This window comes from Natator depressus, chromosome 1 (assembly GCF_965152275.1).
Source record: "Natator depressus isolate rNatDep1 chromosome 1, rNatDep2.hap1, whole genome shotgun sequence".
In the NCBI taxonomy this organism is placed as follows: domain Eukaryota; kingdom Metazoa; phylum Chordata; order Testudines; family Cheloniidae; genus Natator; species Natator depressus.
This window is the reverse complement of record NC_134234.1, coordinates 55,351,027-55,369,778: the sequence shown is the minus strand read 5'-3', so window position 1 is coordinate 55,369,778 and position 18,752 is coordinate 55,351,027. Positions and strand designations below refer to the sequence as shown.

General features: G+C 44.1%; 1 protein-coding gene across 1 annotated transcript in view; it reads right to left on the bottom strand.

The window, feature by feature from the left end:
- Positions 1–15,027: 15,027 nt before the first annotated feature.
- Positions 15,028–18,752, bottom strand: part of NEK5 (NIMA related kinase 5) — a 49,856-nt gene continuing 46,131 nt past the window's right edge. Inside the window, exon 24 of the mRNA XM_074960213.1 lies at positions 15,028–15,257. Coding sequence (XP_074816314.1) covers positions 15,176–15,257 — 82 coding nt within the window. The 3' untranslated portion in view covers positions 15,028–15,175. The remainder of the gene's footprint in view (positions 15,258–18,752) is intronic.

Sequence of the window (18,752 nt, the reverse complement as noted above, 5' to 3'; positions counted from 1 at the left end):
CTGATTTAGTTGGGGTTGGTCCTGCTTTGAGCAGCAGTTTGGACTAGACGATCTCCCGAGGTCTCTTCCAAACCTAATGTTCTATGATTCTATGAGTGGATATCATGGAGTCTCTGGCATTTCTTCCTTTTCGAGGTAAAGCTCTGCTTAGGGAAGGGTGTTTGCTTTTGATGCTTAATTTCTTTTCTGTAGAGCTTTATTGAGGCAAAGTGGGTGCTAGTGCTCTGAGTGTCATTCTTAGGGGCAGAAAGCCTCCCACTCTGAGTTATGCAACCCACCCACTGAGGTGGATCAGGGACAGCCCATTGCAGTGTTGCTCTGAAAGGGAGCATAGGCCAGAAGGCAACACAGATTTACCAAGCCTCCACAAGGATGGCTCTTGCTTTGCCAGATTTCTCCCCCCCATGCTGTCTTGATCTATGGTTCAAATCCACTGCCAGAGCAGCTAGCAGCAGGGAGCCCTCTGATGGAACAGTGCGAAGGACACTGCAGAAGTGCAAGTGTATAGAGTTTATAGTCCCTATAAGACTAATCCATGTGAGAACAATTGAGCCATAGGACATTAGCTGTTTAAGTCACATACCTGTGACCCAAGAGCCCTGCAGATGCCAATTGGCCGAGGACACACCGTACCATAACTCATCAGGTCTTACACACTCCTGACCACAGCTCACTGTTGTCATAAACTGTATCTAAAAGATGTCACGTAAGGCGTTGTATGCAAACTGGTAACACACTGGCCATTAATATTATTGTGTGATGTATGTTGTCATGGAGTCAGTGTCTCAGTGCTCTGAATGAAATCGGTCAGGACTCTAGTGCAGCGTCTCCCCCCTCAGGGCACACTCTCACCAGGGCAAGAAGCCTCCTCGGCTTCAGCGCTTCCTGGTTCTGACCTCAGTGCATTCAGCACCCCTGTGGACACCGGGAGCTTCTTGGAGTGAGTCCACCTAGACGGAACTCCTGGGGAAGCCTTACACCAAGAGTGCAAGTAGGGCAGTACCCTCCAGTACACAGTACGGGCAAGAAATTTTTAGCAGGTACCAGAAAGACTTGGTGCTAACCCCGCCCCTACCAGAGGGGGTGGGTGGGGCTGCGCTCTGCTACTTAAAGGAGCAGAACATGGCTATCCTGGGAGCGCATTCATTCTTTATTTGGCTTTAACAGCACAATACATATGCTAACAAACTTAAACAAAGCCTATGTACTGAGGACTCCTGATCAACGTAACAGCATAATACATATGCTAACAAACTTGTTACGTTGATCAGGAGTCCTCAAGAGGGAAGTGGGGGAAGGAAGGTGTTTAAACAATGTTTTTGATTCTGTTTCTCCCCAGTGGTCTGAATTATCCATGACATCTATACTATATCACACCAAGTCCAAATCATTAGAGGAATGCCTCTGCTTGCACTGACAAGAGGATGTTTGGATTGTGATGTCAGCCCAGTTCTGCAGCCTGATAGGAATCAGGAGTTGTTCCCAGTGTACATAGAATTCTTCTTTGCAGCCAAACTAGTCTAACATGCATTTTGTTGACTGGAACTGGAGCAGCAAAGCAAAGAAAACAAGTGCCTAATTTTCCAGCTTTGTGGATGAGATAATTATAAGTGAAGATTATAATGCCGGACAATGATGGCCTTAAACCAGCTGCCTCAGGAATCTGCCAAGAATGTTGCTGAAAATATGTCCCTCATCTTAGCAACGGAGCTAAGACTTATCAGACATCTGCCCACCTTTATTCGAATGAAGCTCCTTCTGATCGGACAGCTCAGGCATTGTCAGTTTTGTCCAGAACAATTTACAAACTTGGAACCTAATCCTGTAAACCCTAAATCATTTGATCAATCCCATGAAGACAATGGGACCATTTGCAGGACTATGGACCACTTTTGTGGACTAGTAAGAGTTTCAGGAGGCTGTTCCTATAAAAAGAAAAAGGAGTACTTGTGGCATCTTAAAGACTAACAAATTTATTTCAGCATAAGCTTTCGTAAGCTACAGCTCACTGAAGTACAGCGAGTACAGCGAATACAGACTAACACGGCTGCTACTCTGAAACCTGTTCCTATAAAGGAAGTTGAATCCCCCATTGAAATGCAATGTTTGGGTACAACACCATAAAGCAGTTTAGGACACAGTTCTACTTAAAATTTGTCTTTTAATAAGTTATACATATGCTGAAATGGCTCCTCACCCAACTCCCATATTCCATATAAACAGACTGAATACTACATATTTTGGGGGAAAGTGAGTAGTTAAGCATGTTGATGTGTGTGCGCGCGCACATGGCATCAGGGTCTGCATCCCTACCCCTACCACTCCACACCAGGGGACAGTAAGGACAATCACAGCTTCACATATACACATCAGCTATGGCTCTCACAGGTCAGTGTGTATAACTAAAATGGACATGAATATTCCTTCCCCTTCTTTAAGGGGAGTTCCATACATTTCTTAAGGTTTTAATGTATTTGCTTTTAATTTGCACAGAATTTATGAAGTGTTTTCATTACCCAAAGCTCCTGATTGGAAAATAATTCATCTTAATAGTTCCCAATATATGCTGCAGAATGCCTGGCAGTAGTGATAGCACGCACTTACTTGTTATTGTACTCTGTGACAACACAGGATCAGTGACAAACAGTATAATAGTTATAAAATTTACAGCAAGCACGACAAAATTAAGAGGTGCATTGTCAGTGTTATATTCACAGATGTGCACCACCTCCTAAGAGGCCCGCAAACTGCAGGGCCAGGTAGACCAGTGGTTCTCCAACCTTTTTGATCATGCCCCCATTCTTTGGGCCTGTAGTAGTTTACGCCACCCTACCACACGTATATATACTGATTTTAAAAAACCCAACATTCAACTCTCACTCAATGTTAAGAACAGTAAGGCATTGATTCAAACAGAGCCAGCAATCCATTTAATAAGAGCAAAAGCAAAACTGCGATTGTGGTTGTTACTAACAATTAAATGTGTACATTGTATCAGCCAACAGATTAACATACAGATGGCAACGACTTATAATGTAAGCTTAACAGAAATCCATCAAAATGCACAGTGCCATCAAAGGACCTGATATGTCTGGTGAAATCAGTCCCCGTCACCCCTGTGTTTCTGCCCCAAACACTGTCTAAATTTCCCAAAAGACAGTGCACTGGATGGCGGCAAGTTGCACACTGGGATACCTATCCATGACACACTGCACTGTGCATCAAAACAAGCACTCCTGGTGAGTGTGTGCAGCACCACTGCGAAGAGCCAAGAACGCACATGCACAAGCAATATATAGCTGCTTTATGCCAACAAAACTTGCATCAGCAAAAGTCTGAAGTGTATACATGTCCTTAGCCTCAAATATCTCCATTGGCTTCAGTTCAACTTACTTCAGATTTACTCTGGTTCAGCTAGAAGTAGAATCGGTCTCTAAATAAGCCTGACTAAAAAAAAAATATTTTTATCAGCATTTACTGTGTTCAGTAACTTAACATAATCACAACATTCTAGTAAAAGCCACACCACCAAAATTTCTTCCTAAATACACAGCTCTCATTTTACACACCAACTTCTCTGTCCTTGGTTTTGGATTGTTCTGTACTGTCCCAGTGGGGGCCTTAAACTATAAGCCCTTCGGAGCAAAGAGCTTGTTAAATGGCACAGGTAGCATAATGAGTATACATAGCATCGTGCAGAAAGCAATGTATCTAACAATTATACAATAAGCTGCTGTAATGCATAGTCAAAAGAGATATATTAAAAAACAAAACAAAACAAAAAACCCTTAGTGTACTCAGATGATCTAAACTCCTCCTGTTACATACAGTCCAAAGCATTTTGGAAGCTAAGAGTGCGTCCGTGTAGAAATGCCTAAGTTCACAGTATTGTAATGCGCATGGAGAGCAAAGAAAGCTCTCAACTGTACAACCAAGTATTAAAGGCCACATGACTGTCAGATGAATATACTTGCATGCAATTACTCCAATTTCTCTGTGTTTGATTACTGACCAGTGGCTTTATCTTATCCAGTCATTTGTATGCATTGAATTTAGGAACTAAAAAATACACATTTTTCTCCAGAGTCTTAGGCCCCAATCCTGCAAAGAGTTCCATGGGCATAGGTGCTGGAATTAGGGGTGCTGCTGCACCCCCTGGCTTGAAGTGGTTTCTATCTTATACAGGGTTTACAGTTTGGGTCAATGGTTCTCAGCACCCCACCATAAAAAAAAAACAAAACTGTTCCAGCGCCCCTGGCCATGGATCCCTGTGCCCATGCAGATCCCCACTGGTTTCAATGGGCTTCAAATGGATCTAACTGCATGGAATGCATTTCGGGATGAGGGCTTTAATAACTAGTACTCTATCAACTGTGTGCACGCACGGCCATGCAGCAATCTTGTCTACACTGTGCAAGTCAAAAACAGTTCCACTCACGTCTCCTCTGTGCAGCCCCAGCAGGGACATGGTGTGGTCCTCTAAGGCCCTGAACTGCTCTCCCCAGCCATGGCCCATCTCCTTGCTGTGGGAGGAGTGGAAGTGTTTCTAGTCTCAGGGACACACTCAGTCTGGCTGGGAGGAGACAAGGCACCTGAATACCCCTTGTGCAGGAGTTCAGGTGAAGGCCTGGATGGCCTCTGCGGTACCATCCCAGGACAGTGGAGACTCCGGAGCTGCGGCCTGATAGTGCCATAGCACCGCCACATGCCGCCCAGCAGTTGGTTTCCACTCAGCAATTGCTCCTGCCAACGGGAGCTGCAGCCTGGGCCCCATCCTGAGCGTGTCCAGCTTGGGGCTCTGAAATCCCTGGCCCAGGGAGGTGCAGTCAGACACCACACCCCACCACCCACATGCACGGACTCCTGGCCAGGCTGCTAGGGCTGCCTGCTACAGAGCTAATCGCTTTCCTCTAGGACCCCACAAATGGCAGTGATGGAAACTAATGTATGATACTGAGGGGCACCTTAGGGCAGCTCCCTGTACACACATGCGCACACTCCTACTCCCGGTGCACACCCCTTTCACACTCCCTCCCCTCTATGCACACCCCTCTCACATGCAGGCCAAATTAGTACAGTAAGAAGACTTCAAAAAAAACCAAAAAAGTGTAAGCTTGCCCCAGGACACAAATGTAGTGTTCAATGGCATTTGTAGCCCACTTCGTACAAAGGAAATTTAGAGGGAATGTTGTAAGTAACTGAGGCCTACCTAAAGGTCAGCTATAATGAGGCAGGAATGGCTCAACCTCCCACAGCATTTGGTTTACAGTATCTTCAAAATTCCGATGCAAAATTTTATATGAAGAGGGTGGGAGCCAGCATAATTCCTCTGGCATCTTAGCCACCCAGGGTTTCCAGAGACAAGCCTTCTAAGAAGAACGAGGAGTACTTGTTGCACCTTAGAGACTAACACATTTATTTGAGCATAAGCTTTTGTGGGCCAAAACCCACTCTTCATCCTACTGTATTTTCTACTGCATGCCTCCGATGAAGCGGGTTTTGGCCCACGAAAGCTTATGCTCAAATAAATGTGTTAGTCTCTAAGGTGCCACAAGTACTCCTCGTTCTTTTTGCTGATACAGACTAACATGGCTACCACTCTGAAGCCTTTTAAAGGCCTTTCTCACTGTGATAAGAAGAAAGTAAAACCACATCAGAGATGACAGGTTTCAGAGTAGCAGCCCTGTTAGTCTGTATCCGCAAAAAGAAAAGGAGGACTTGTGGCACGTTAGAGACTAACAAATTTATTTGGGCATAAGCTTTTGTGAGCTACAGCTCACTCAAATAAATTTGTTAGTCTCTAAGGTGCCACAAGTCCTCCTTTTCTTTTTCCACATCAGAGACAAATTCTGCTCTCATTGAAGTTAATGGGAAATCATTTACAAGCTGTCCTGCTACAAATGCATTCAGATGCTCAAGGTGTTAACTAGCAATACCCTGAAAATGCTATGATAAGTTCACATATGGCTACATGTGAAATACAGTGCTTTCAGTCCCTGGGGCTGCCAACCGTGCAGCTTTCACAGAGGCTGAAGTCACAAGTCAAATAATTTGTGATTTAAAATTAAAAAAAAAAAAAAAAAAAAACCAGCAGAATGTTTAACACATTGGTGGGAAAAAAAAAAAGCCATCCTTTTATATCAGATGCAATTTTAGTGCTGTCACAGGAGGGACTGTAGAAACAAAATTAGCAGTTCTCTGAACTGATAGAACAATACAAGTTTTATGTGGCATCATCGCTGATGAACTGGGAGATAGCTGCATTATTATTATAATAGATACTATGTGTAATTCGGTGTCCTTGTTCCATTTTGTATTGCTACCTGACTGGAAGCATAGGATTAAATCAAAGGAGGTTGTAACGGGGCTGGTAAGGAACCAAGCAGGACAGATGACACAGATGTGGCACCACCTCTGTTTTCTCAAGGACTTCGCCTTGTTCTTGCTGATACAGACTAACAGGGCTACCACTCTGAAACAGATAAGACAGCTTCAAAGGAGTTAAGAAAAGAATGGCTGGTCCATCAACTGGGGGGAGATCTAGGAGGCTCCATCCAGGCCTCTTAAACCTCAAAGACCCTGGAAAAGGGAGCAGGCGTGGGTTAGGCTTTCCAGCATGTCTGTGAAAGCTGACAGGCTGCTAAGATTTACTTAGCAATAGAGGGAGCATGCTGTAAAAAAGTGCAGGCTGTTTCTCCCAACCCAGACAGAGAATAAGATGGTCCTGTCTTGAGCTATTGATAGCGAGGTTAAAGCACAGGTAAGGAAATGCATGTATGACTCTTGTTTTATAAGCTGGCCCTGTACCCTTTGTACCATTGGGTGAAAGACTAAATAATGCCTTGTTTTGAATAAGTTGTTTTTGAGTCACTTGAATCAGGTGCTGTCACAGGTTCCTAAAGAGAAATTCCTGCAGGGTCCAAACTCCAGTGGCCCAACTGAAGTAGTCCTGGTTAGTTCCCAGCACCTCCTGAATGTCACCGAACAGCTGATTGTGGCAGGTGGGAGGCGCTGGGAGGGAGGAGCTGAACCACAGGGCTGCTAGCAGGTGCTGAGCACCAGCTATTTTTTTCCCCCATGGGTGCTCCAGGGCTGGAGTGCCCACGGAGTCAGTGCCTATGACCAGTTCCATACATCCGGATTTTCCCAGACATGACATCTTTTTTGGTCCTCCGATCTCTGTCCGGGCAGACTTTTGAGATATGAACACGTGTCCAGGAAGTATGGTATTGCCACACTTACTTCTGTGCTGCTTCTGGTGGCAGTGCTGCCCTCAGACCTGGGCAGCAGGCCGGGCACCCATCTCTGAAGGCAGCACCGCCGCTAGCAGCAGTGCAGAAGTAAGGGTGGTAGAAAGAAACTGTACAATAGAAATTGTACCCCACTTTGCCCATCCAGATCCTCCTCCCTCTTCCCCAGCAATGTCCTCTATTTGAGAACTTGAAATATCGCAACCCTAATTATGCAAGAACTAGATTATGTGTGTTGAAGCATTACCTCTAGTTCAGATCATGTGTGAGCAATACGTTCTGGTCTCTAAGCCAAACTTCACAAGATAAGCCAAGCATTAACAGGAAAAAAAAGCTTTGTACTTTCTGAAAATCTTAAGAATGAAATATAAAATGCAAAATTGCATTTACATTTTTATTTATTTTATCAATTACCAACGTGCCTGTTTTCACGGGCTTTAGGCAACTCCCAAAATTTAACTACACACAGTTAACAATACACTTTCCAATAAATAAACTCTCCACATTATCAGGTGAGGGACTAGACTGAAAGGCCTTCCCAGTAAGGGGAGATACTGGGTGTGCTACTCACTAGGCCACCTGGCCCTCTGAAACATAAGCTAGTGCAGAATGCAATTGCCTGTTGTTGAGCAATTAATCACACAGGGAGCCAGTAATACCCCAGTGCCATAGCCCTAGCTACCATTGCTATTGGATCTTCAAAAAGCAGCCCTAGTTCTAATAAACCTGGGCCACAAGTGGCAGATACACTTCATTGGTCAGGAGTGCAGATATCATCCTCACTAACTCTTCCAGTTGCTTTCTGCAACCCTCCAACATCCCTTCCTCCACCTCACCTTAAGCAAGCCTCAGCCAGCTTGCCCTCATCCATTCCTTCAGTTTCATAAAGATGCTACTTCTTGGGCTGCCACTTTGACGTGGCGGAGAAGCTTGCATATACTTAAGACCCTAAGAGCAATGCCGTTTGGAATCCTGTACTCCTGGTAGGGTCACCCATGGCAGTAAGGTCAAAGGTGAGATACCAGACAAAGTGCAGCCCAGCACAACACAACCCAATACAAGATCTCAATGGCAGAAAGGCAGATGAAGCAGGATCACCACTTAACGGCTGTGAAGGTGGACGAAGGCTTCAACAGAGAAGAAGCCCCCAGTCGTCTTGGACTTCCTTGCCACTGGACACCCAACTGGTCAAAATGTAGGAATTCTGATGACTAAAGAAATTGATGTTTTCCTACCATAGCCTTCTCAATGATGCTTCACAAATGGGAAGTTTGATCCAAGTCATCAGCTTCAAGTGATAATTTCTTAAGGCAGCTATTGTATGATTCTTGATTTAAGGACAGCAGGCACCCAGCCTCCCTGCATAGGGATGTGTTGACACACTCCATCAGCAATGGACCCAGTACTTCACCACTGGCTTACCCCAGTCAAGACAGACATTGATCTAACTCACAGGTCATGGCTCAGAGAACCCCTAACAGCTCCAGAATCTCAGTGAGTAAAACCAGCCAAAACTATGACACAGAAAGACTGTTGCTCTGTCTTCATTGAGGCAGACAGATCAGTACATATCTAAGTAATTCTATTCATAAAATGAACTGAAAACTCTTCAGAAAATGTGATAAACCTTGACTCTGTAACAGACTGGAGACAGTGAGGATTCACCCACCTGGAATGGGTCTGTCATGTGATACACTGCCGATATTACAATGGAGATGAAGACATTTATCTTCAGCTCCACATAGGACTTCAGAAATTCTCTATATTGCAACTGATTAGATTTTGCCATCCATGCTTTAGCCAGCTTCACACTTCCTCCAAAACAGGAAAGGTGTGGGATTCATTCCCATTATTCAGTGCAAGATTAATTTATAAACAGCAAAACACACTAACTGTTCTGTGACGAATCACTAGTAATACTTTGAAAACAGAAAGATAAAAATAGATATATAAATTCTAAGCCTACAACCACTGGACTCTAATAACACAGCATTTGTAAGTGCAGGATAAAAGTTTTTGCTTGTAAATTCCCACATTTCTGCCTCACATTCTTTTGTTATTGAGTTATTAATTTTTTTTTAAAATTCATTTACTATAAAAAACATTCATAATACTGGAAACGGTCATTAAGGTAGTTGTTGGTATACCTGCCCAGCCATGTGCTGCTATGTTAGACACAAACACAGCTTTGTTATGCCCTTTTATCTTTTCAAACCGTATACAGTATTTTTCAGTAAATCTGGTTCCCTCTTTGGGTACGGTACCTGCAAGGCTCCTGATGAGAGGATGCCCTTCAGGATCCCTTTCTGAGCACGTTTAGCCATTTCTGAGACAGAGCAGCCCGTCAATGAGTGACCTTTGTCCAGTTTTGTTATGAAGTTTTTTTCTGGGTTGTTTGATTCATAGAAGCCCACATTATGACTGTGCCTATTAAAATGTGCCACCTTATCTACAACTACGTCATCTTCTTGCTGTCTTCTCCCCATAAACTGAAGTTCACTGTGGTGAATGCAGCAGTGCCCTCTTCACATTCCATTTCATTTCTGACCTTTGGTCTGTGTACATTGTCTCTCAATGCAGACAAAATGGAAGATGAAATAAAAACAACAACAACCACCAAAGATTGACTAAAACACCCTCCACTGGAAATCCTATCTAGCAATTTGTGTGTGTCTAGGTAGAGTGAGAAGCAGACACTGGATATTCTGGATTATATAAGCAATTAAATCTCTTAGTGTTAATGAGTTACATGTGTACTTTGCCAGGAGACTATACCGTCTGTTTGTTTAGGCTTATCAGGCAGTCAGAGATCAATAGTGTGATTTGAAGCAAGGAAAGTGAATACATACCATTTTGCCATAATGAAGAGACACATGCAAAAATAATGCTTGTAAAGGATGAAAATTAACAAACAATGGAAATGTGATAAGAAAGAGAAAAATCTTGCATTGGGATCCGCTAATGTGCTTATGAGATGCCTAAGCACAAGAGTCTATGCTAGCAAATACCAATGCAGGATCAGGGCCAAAACAGGGTACTGTGCCTCTTTGGAGCTAATGGATTAGCTCTAGCATAATTTCTTCTTTACAGGCAGTTTTTAAAGGACCTCAGATCAAAAGTTTGTCATTACATTTTTTTAAATCCTTATCTCCATGAATTTAAGGGGATGCTGTTATGTTAAACAATGTTAAGCATATTACCAATTTCAAAAATATAATAAGCCCATCAGCATTTATGCTCGCCTACTTTTTTGCATTCCTTTTAATGAAAATAGCCTAACTCCACTTCTATGTCTAGAAAATATTTTCAGGCTCTTCTGCAGAATATGTAATTTTTAAGTTGTGGACCCTACAAAGGAAATTCTTGTGTTTTAAAGAAAACTTTCCATTAGATTTTTCTTTTAAAATCATGTAACAATGTCTATTGGTTTTAAATATTATAAAAGCTTATACTATTGGGCCACATTTGACCTGACAATATCTTTTTAAGATCGTCCATGCAGGAAAATGATTAGCCATTTACAAACACAGTCCTTTTTCTAAAAAAGTGATAATACTTTGCACTTGTAGAGTGCCCTAAATATGAGCCGATGAAAGCACTTCAGGAACATTAATGAATTCTGCCCCACAACCCCCCAGAGATCTAGGTAAGCATTAGTATCCTTATACTGAGGCAGAGGAGTGACATAATTTGCCTAACATTATACAACAAAACAGTGACAAGGCTGGAAGTAGAACCCAGAATCTACAACTGCCAGGCTTATGCTCTAACCAGTAGGCAATTTTTCACTGTTTTCATGTATTTTGAGCAAACACTCCCCATGACTTACCCAGTGGTGTAGGAAGTAATGTGAAGTTATACACCATGGTCTGTGGCCCGGGGTACACCACCCACCATCCTCTTGCCTTATCTTCACTAGGAAAAACAGTGAGTTCTTGTTAGCTAAGAAGTAGAAACAAGGGTAAAAATCCTAGTTAAGGCAAGACAGTCCATTGGTTGAACACGAGTCAGCAGAAATCCTCGGCTTTCCACTTTACCTTAACCTGCTAACTTGTGTTAAAACTACAATCTGCCTTTGCCTTGGCTATGTCTTCACTGCCAAAAAAGGCAGGTTTACACAAAGAGATAGGATTTCCCCTCATGTTAGTTCCCATGCATTAACTAATTCGAGTTCAAACCACACTCTTTTTCCTAGCCGAGCCCTGCCCTTGTAGTGCATGTGCCCCTCCGCCACTTGCAGTGGATATGCTTCTCCATCACTGCACACAACCTTTGCAGCCCAGAGGAGGTTTAACCATCAGGTAGTGCCCTGGGAGGAGGCAGCTCGGGGTGAGGAGACAAATGCCTCTCTCTTACCTCACCCAGGTGCAGCAAATTTCTCCTCCTTTGCACCCACCCTCTGGGGGAAACATCCCCCCTGGGGAGGGCAGGGGGAAAGCAGTGTGGCCCGGCAGGAGTAGGCACTATTCGACAAGAAGTGCTTTTTGAGGTGGGGTGGTGGTATATAGGGGCTACTAGGGTCAGCGCTGCAGGTTTCTCAGACACCCCCGCCCACGCCCCTGGGCTGCAGCCACCCTACAGGAACCGTGAGGCAAGGGCGCTGCCCCTAACGAGAGAGAGGCAGCGCCAGTCACCGGAGGGGGAGGGGACGGTCCTTACCTGCTCCTCCGTGCAAACCCGGGAGCACAGCCCCCACCCCGGCACGCCCCGTGCCCCGCCCACTCGAGACCGCGCGCCCCACCCCCATGCAGACCTGGCCCCTCCCCCTAGTCCCTGCTAGTGTTCTAGCCCCGCCCCTTTCTAGCCGGGTTCTCCCAGCGGGAGCCAATGGGGAAGGAGGAATAGTCAGGCCGCGCCTCCAGCGGCGCGATCGCTTCCCGGGTGAAAGGTTCCCCGGCGTTGTCCAAGATGGCGGCGGGAGGGTTCTGTCTGTGCTCGCTAGTCAGGTGAGGGCGGGCGCCTCAGCTCCAAGGTTGGGGGAGGGAAAGAAAATAGTCCCGCCGCCTTTCCCCCCTCCCCCCCGTTTCCCGGCCCGCTGGCTGGGGCGCCATTCCCCTCCCGCAGGGGAAGCAGCTGCTTCATCCCCGTGTCTACCGCGCAGCCGCCGGGCCGGGCCGGGGTTTCCTCCCGCTCTCGGTGTCTGCCGCTCACTCGGCCCCCGCGACCCGAGCGCTCGTCCCGCGCCGGGGCGTCGCCCGGCTGCGCTGTGTGGGGGCCGGGGCCTGCGGCACGGAGGCGGCCTTGGCTGCGGGCGCCCTGTTGCTCTTCCTCTCTAACGTTGTCTGCTCCGTCCCCGCTGACCCTCCCGGGAGCGGGCTCTTGGCTCTCCCCAGCTGCTCCTGCCTGAGGAGCTGTCACACCACGGGGCGCCCCTGGAAAGGCTCCTGAGTCACGCAGGCGCTCAAGTCCTGGGGGCTGTCCGTGAGACGCAGGCCACGGCTGCACTGGAAGCACTGCAGCAGTCCAGCTTTGTGCGGATAGGGTTGCCCCCTTTCTACTTACTGGTAACGGGACTCCCGAATCCTGGCCCTGCCTACCCCCGCTTTGCTCCCTCTGCTGCTGGGTTGGGAGCTGCTGCAGTCTGCAGGTAGGAGGAAGCCCTGACTGAGCAGGGTCTGGCATGGATTAATGACCTGGCACCTCCCCCAGCCCTGCAGTAGCTGGACTTTTGGTGTCCAGTCAGTCCATGACTGGATGCTGCAAGGTCCCCTTTTCCACTGGGCTTTCCAGTTAAAAACCAGGCACTTAGCAACCCTAAATTGCACTTGGACATAGAAGCCAAAACTCAGACAGATGGCAACCCTAAGCGTAGACATTACAGCAACAGGAGGCGTTCTTCCATGGCTGCAGGAAATCCTCTCCAAGAGCCGGCAGCTAGGTCAGTGAAAGAATTCTTCCAGTGCCCCAGCTATGTCTGACTACATCACACAGGAAGAAAAGGAGGACTTGTGGCACCTTAGAGACTAACAAATATATTTGAGCATAAGCTTTTGTGAGCTACAGCTCACTTCATCGGATGCATCTGATGAAGTGAGCTGTACCTCATGAAAACTTATGCTCAGATAAATTTGTTAGTCTCTAAGGTGTGTGACAAAGCTCTGTCCTTGCCTCCGTGGGTCCCGCATTTCCTGGCAGATTTCGCTAGCCTCAGAGGCTCTCTGTGACCCTCCACGTAACCCTTCTTTCTCTAGAGACAAGGGTCACAGTCTACAGAGCCATTTTCATGATAAGCTAGCAAGGAAGGTGAGGAGAAGTTATCCTTCCTTGCACAGTCTCTGTCTCCCAGTCTCAGTGATTAATCAGGGGGCAAAGGTGTGGGGGGGAACCCGGGCCCACCTTCTACTCCAGGCTCCAGCCCAGGGACCCTAATAGTATCAGCTATGGTAGCTGACCTTTTAGAAACATGACATATACAATTCTCTGGGCTACTTCCCCCACAGCAGCCCTCACTTCCTCAAGCTCCACTTCACCCTTACCTCAGGGCCTCCTTCCTTGTGCCTGATATGGTGTGTACTACTCAGCCTCTCCAATAGCACAACTTTCTTCCACAGCTCCTGACATGCACACCCACCTGACTGACTGGGAGGCTTTTAACTAGTTTCAGCCAGCCCCTGTTTGGCTTCAGGTGTCCCAATCAACCTAGCATTCTCCTTGCCTTCTGGAAAGTTCTTAATTGGCCCGGAACAGCTTCCATTTTACTTAACCTGGTACCAGGGATTTGTTTAGCCTGGAGCTAATATATCTATCTCCCACTACTTTTCTATAGCCATCTGGCCTTGCCCCGTCACAGGTGCCACAAGTCCTCCTTTTCTTTTTGTGGATACAGACTAACACGGCTGCTACTCTGAAACCTGTAATTACATCACACAGTGTATGACATTGTTCACAGCTCTGAGTGGTGTAGTTATGCTGACTTAACATTGTACTGCAGACTAGGCCTGGTGGTCCTTGGTGCCCAAGTCACCTCTCAAAATGAAACTTAGGTTCCCAAGTCACTTAGCCATTTTTGAAAATTTTACCCCAAATCTCTTATGTGCTGTAGTCTAGGTGTGGCATCTTGGTGATTCTGTGCCTCCCACTTGCTCAGAAGGACCATACAGAGGTCTAAAGCAAAGAATAGGCAGTATGGACTCCTGTTTTTTGTCCTTAGCTTTGCCACCCATTTGTGTCACTTAATACTTCTGTACTTTAGTTTTCACATCTGCAAAATGGGATTACACTGATTTCCCATGTAGGTGCTGGGATGCTTAATTTACTGTTAATAAAACAGAAAATCACTTGCTGTGTTGCTGAAATATACAGCATCATCAATCAAAGATCAAGGCACTGTATATTCTCCCCCCCCCCCAAAAAAAAAATTAGTCCCTGCCCCAGAGTTTACAGTGGTTATGAGAAGCTGGAACAGGTGGATGAAATAACCTGCTTCATTTATTGCTATCATGTAGTAAACTCACCACAAGAGTCAGTGTCTGTTGGCAGAATTCTATAGGAGTCATGCCAGAGATAGCTATATTTTGGATTTTTTACTTTATTATAATTTTTGATCACCTCCATAAGCTTAGTTGTAACCTTCTTGTCTATTGCGGTCTTCCAAGCAGGGGTTTGAAAACAAACCAGTAATAAGCTAGCTGTTAAAACAAGGTACTGATATCCATTACGCCTGAGAGAATAATCTGAGAAATTGCCTAGGAAATATATATAGTATTTACTGTTTTTAATCATTTTCTTACATATACTATTTTTTACAAATGATGTTTGAATTTAATTTTCCCTGCTTGTTCCAGGTTGCTGTGCTCATTGTTCATCCCTGGATTGTTCCTAAGTGGAGCTTTATGTCTCTGTTTGGTTGTACTACTCTGGGGAATACGGCTGTGGCTACAACAAAGGAAAAATCAGTTGGCCTCAATAGGAAAAGATGGGAAACATCAACTGGTTGTTGCATTTTTCCATCCATATTGCAATGCAGGTGGTGGAGGGGAGAGAGTCTTGTGGTGTGCTGTAAGAGTACTGCAGAAAAAGTAAGTGCACATACTTAGCAAAGTGCAAGTTTATATTGCAATCTGATTTTTCCTGATACTTTTTATGGTATTATCTATGCAATTTTTGGCATCCCATATATTTAAGTAGACCACATCTAATCCAAACAGTTGCCTGAGGCATTCAAACACTGCATCTAAAACCTCTTTACCCTTTTGACACATCCATTGGTCTATGCTACAATCTTCCTCCTTTTTAGTTTTTGTTTGCACTAGGAGGACCAGTTCTGCAGTCTTGAAATTTCATTTTTGGAATGGGAATATCCTGCCCTGCAAGTTGAATTCTATTGAATAACAATATGGTTTCTTTTAATTAGCCAAAAAACAACCATGCGTTTTGGCAGATCAAAGACTCTTAAGGTTCCAGAAATGTGGTTTTAAAAAAAAAAAAAATGTGGTTCAGTTAAACCAAAACCAATATGTTTTAAGGCCAACGTGTTGAAGACCGAGGCTAAAAGTTTGTTCTCACTTCTGGTAATTTTGAGACGGAAATAAGTCTCAGTTGCATAACTTGTGACAAATTTTTATAGAAAAAGATTTGTGAAATTCTTCTTTACTGTACTCTTTCAGGTACAAAGATGCAATATATGTTGTCTATACTGGCGATAAAGATGTCACTGGAGAACAGATTGTAGAAAGTGCTTTTAGAAGATTCAACATCAAATTAACTCATCCTGTGAAGTTTGTATTTCTAGAAAAACGTTACCTTGTGGAGGCCTCTCTTTACCCCCACTTCACTTTGCTGGGTCAAAGCTTAGGGTCTGTGTTTCTTGGTTGGGAAGCTCTTATGAAGTGTGTTCCTGATGTTTACATTGACTCAATGGGTTATGCCTTCACATTGCCTCTGTTTAAGTACTTAGGAGGTTGCCGTGTTGGATGTTATGTTCATTATCCAACTATCAGCACTGACATGCTTTCTGTGGTTAGGAGTCAGAATGCCAGATTTAACAATGCAGCCTTCATTACAAGGAATCCCCTTCTCAGCAAACTTAAATTTGTCTATTACTACTTGTTTGCTTTTGTATATGGATTGGTTGGTTCTCGCAGTGATGTCATTATGGTTAATTCTTCATGGACCCTAAATCACATCCTTTCCCTCTGGAGAACTGGCATTTGCACAAGTGTTGTGTATCCACCTTGTGATGTTCAGACATTCCTGGATATTCCGTTACAGGAGGAAAAGAGCACCACAGAATATTCCATTGTCTCTGTAGGACAGTTTAGGCCCGAGAAGGACCATCCTTTGCAAATCAGAGCCTTTGCCAAATTCTTGGAAAAGAAAGCTCTGGGGCAGCAGTCCTCACCAAAGCTTATCCTGATTGGAGGCTGTCGTAACCAACAAGATGAGCAGCGTGTAAACAGACTTAAAAAGCTTTGTGAAGAGCTAGGAGTTGACAAAAAGGTGGAGTTCAAAGTAAACATTCCATTTGAGGAGCTAAAGAAGTACCTGGCAGATGCAATTATTGGTCTGCACACCATGTGGAATGAGCACTTTGGAATTGGTGAGTACTTTTCCTCGACTTCAAGCACCTTAAGGCTCTGACTTCAGCTGGGGGAGGGGAGGGAGGCAGGCTTGCTTTATGGAGATGAATGAGGCACAGAAATAGGGACTTGCTCACTTTTCCCATTTATGGAATGGGGTAAGACTTAACCATACCTCCCCGGCATGCATGCAGGATGAGACAAGCTTGCATCCTAATGGATGGACTGATTACTTGGCTGTGGCTTCAGCAAGCTGAAACTGATGTCATCAGCCATTACTAAACTACAATTAACAGAAGCGACTTATGCTGTACAGGACCATGATATAAGTAAAGCCTGTTGAGTCAGTTCAGAAGCATACTCTCTAGCTGATAGAATTTTCCTCCTATGTAGTATCTTGATGGCTTTTCTGTTGCCTCTGTTACTGTCTTCATTCGCCTACTCTTGCTTCTCACCTCCTCCAAGCCATATTTTTTTTACAATATCTACTTTGTTTCCACATGTGAGAATTTTTGTCTTCTGTTATTGGCTTTTTTCCCCATTTCCTGCTACTTCTTATTGGATTTTTCCCATTACTAAAACTGCTGAGACTTTTCAGTCGTGCTCCCATTTTGTTGCAGTAAGGGGATAAATATTAGCAATGGTGTCAATTGTAACATAGTTAGCTGATTTGTCTTATGATTGTGCAGTGATCAAAAATGTTTTCTTCTGAGTTCTGGTCCAGGCTCAGTACTTACTGGTATTGAAGGTACTTCTAATTTTTTGTAATGGTCCCTCAAAAGAATTCTAGTCCTGGCAGGTCACAAGATATTGGACTTTTAAATCCACAATTATAATTTTGTTCATTTCCACACACACCTTCTTCCCAAAGACTTTGCCTTTTGCCAGAATAGCATGTAGACACCCCACTCAGATTATGGCCCTGAATTCCAAGAAGATTTAGCAGCTCACCTTTTATGGCTTTTTATCTTTATATTACAAGCTTTAGGATATAGTTACAGCATTATTTTCTACCTCTGGCAGTTCTTGAGCTAACAGCATTTAAAATCTCAGAATTGCAGCAAAGAAGCAGCAAGGCAGTAATCAGAATGTCTGTCGGGGTTGTTGTGTAATCTATGGGGGTCGAATACAAATGCTATGTACCATTCAATTCCAGCACTCTTCGAATTTTCAAAGGTGTTTTAACTGTTTGGCTTCAGGTGTTGCTGGTCCCTGGGGTTAGTAGTGTGCCTAGTTCAGTGCACCTTCATTCCGTACACCTCTACTCTTTTCAATATGTAGCTTTTTATTCAAGTCAGATTGTGTCTATTATACAAATCAGACTAGCAAAATATACTAAAAATCTCAACCTAGAAATCCAATGTCACAATACGTGTTGGCTGTATCTTGAAAGATGTGGCTCAAGCCCATGGATATCACTGACAAACAAACTGATTCTCTTTTGTTATAACACCTCCTAGTCTTGTCAGACTGAGCTTGAACTCAGATGTCAAACAGTCAGGTGCTAAGAAATTAAATGATAAAACAGCACCTATTACCAGTTTAGAATTCTGTTACTGGATATCTTTTCCCTACATTTTTAAATGTTATTGAAATCCATAAGTAGAGATGGTCTCCCCACTTCCCCTCTCCCAAATTTTGATAACATTTTTTTAAAAAATTGTCATCTTGTCTAGAAAAATTTTTCAGGGTTCAGATGGAACAACAAATAGAAAACTGGTTTTCCAGTATCAAAAAAAAAAAAAAAAAAGCTGAGGGAGTAAGCAGTTTTGGTTTCACTTAAAGTTTTTATTTTTATCCAATCAGCTGAAATCTTCATTTTTTTAGTTGCCAAAAAAAAAAAATGGAAATTTTGGTGTAGGTTTTTTAATGAAAAACATGAAACATTTTGGAAAAAAATGGTTCTCAAGTGTCTATTTTGACAAAAAATTCATTGAAAAAACACTTCCACTGAAAAAGCTCAACCAGCTCTATGTACATATGA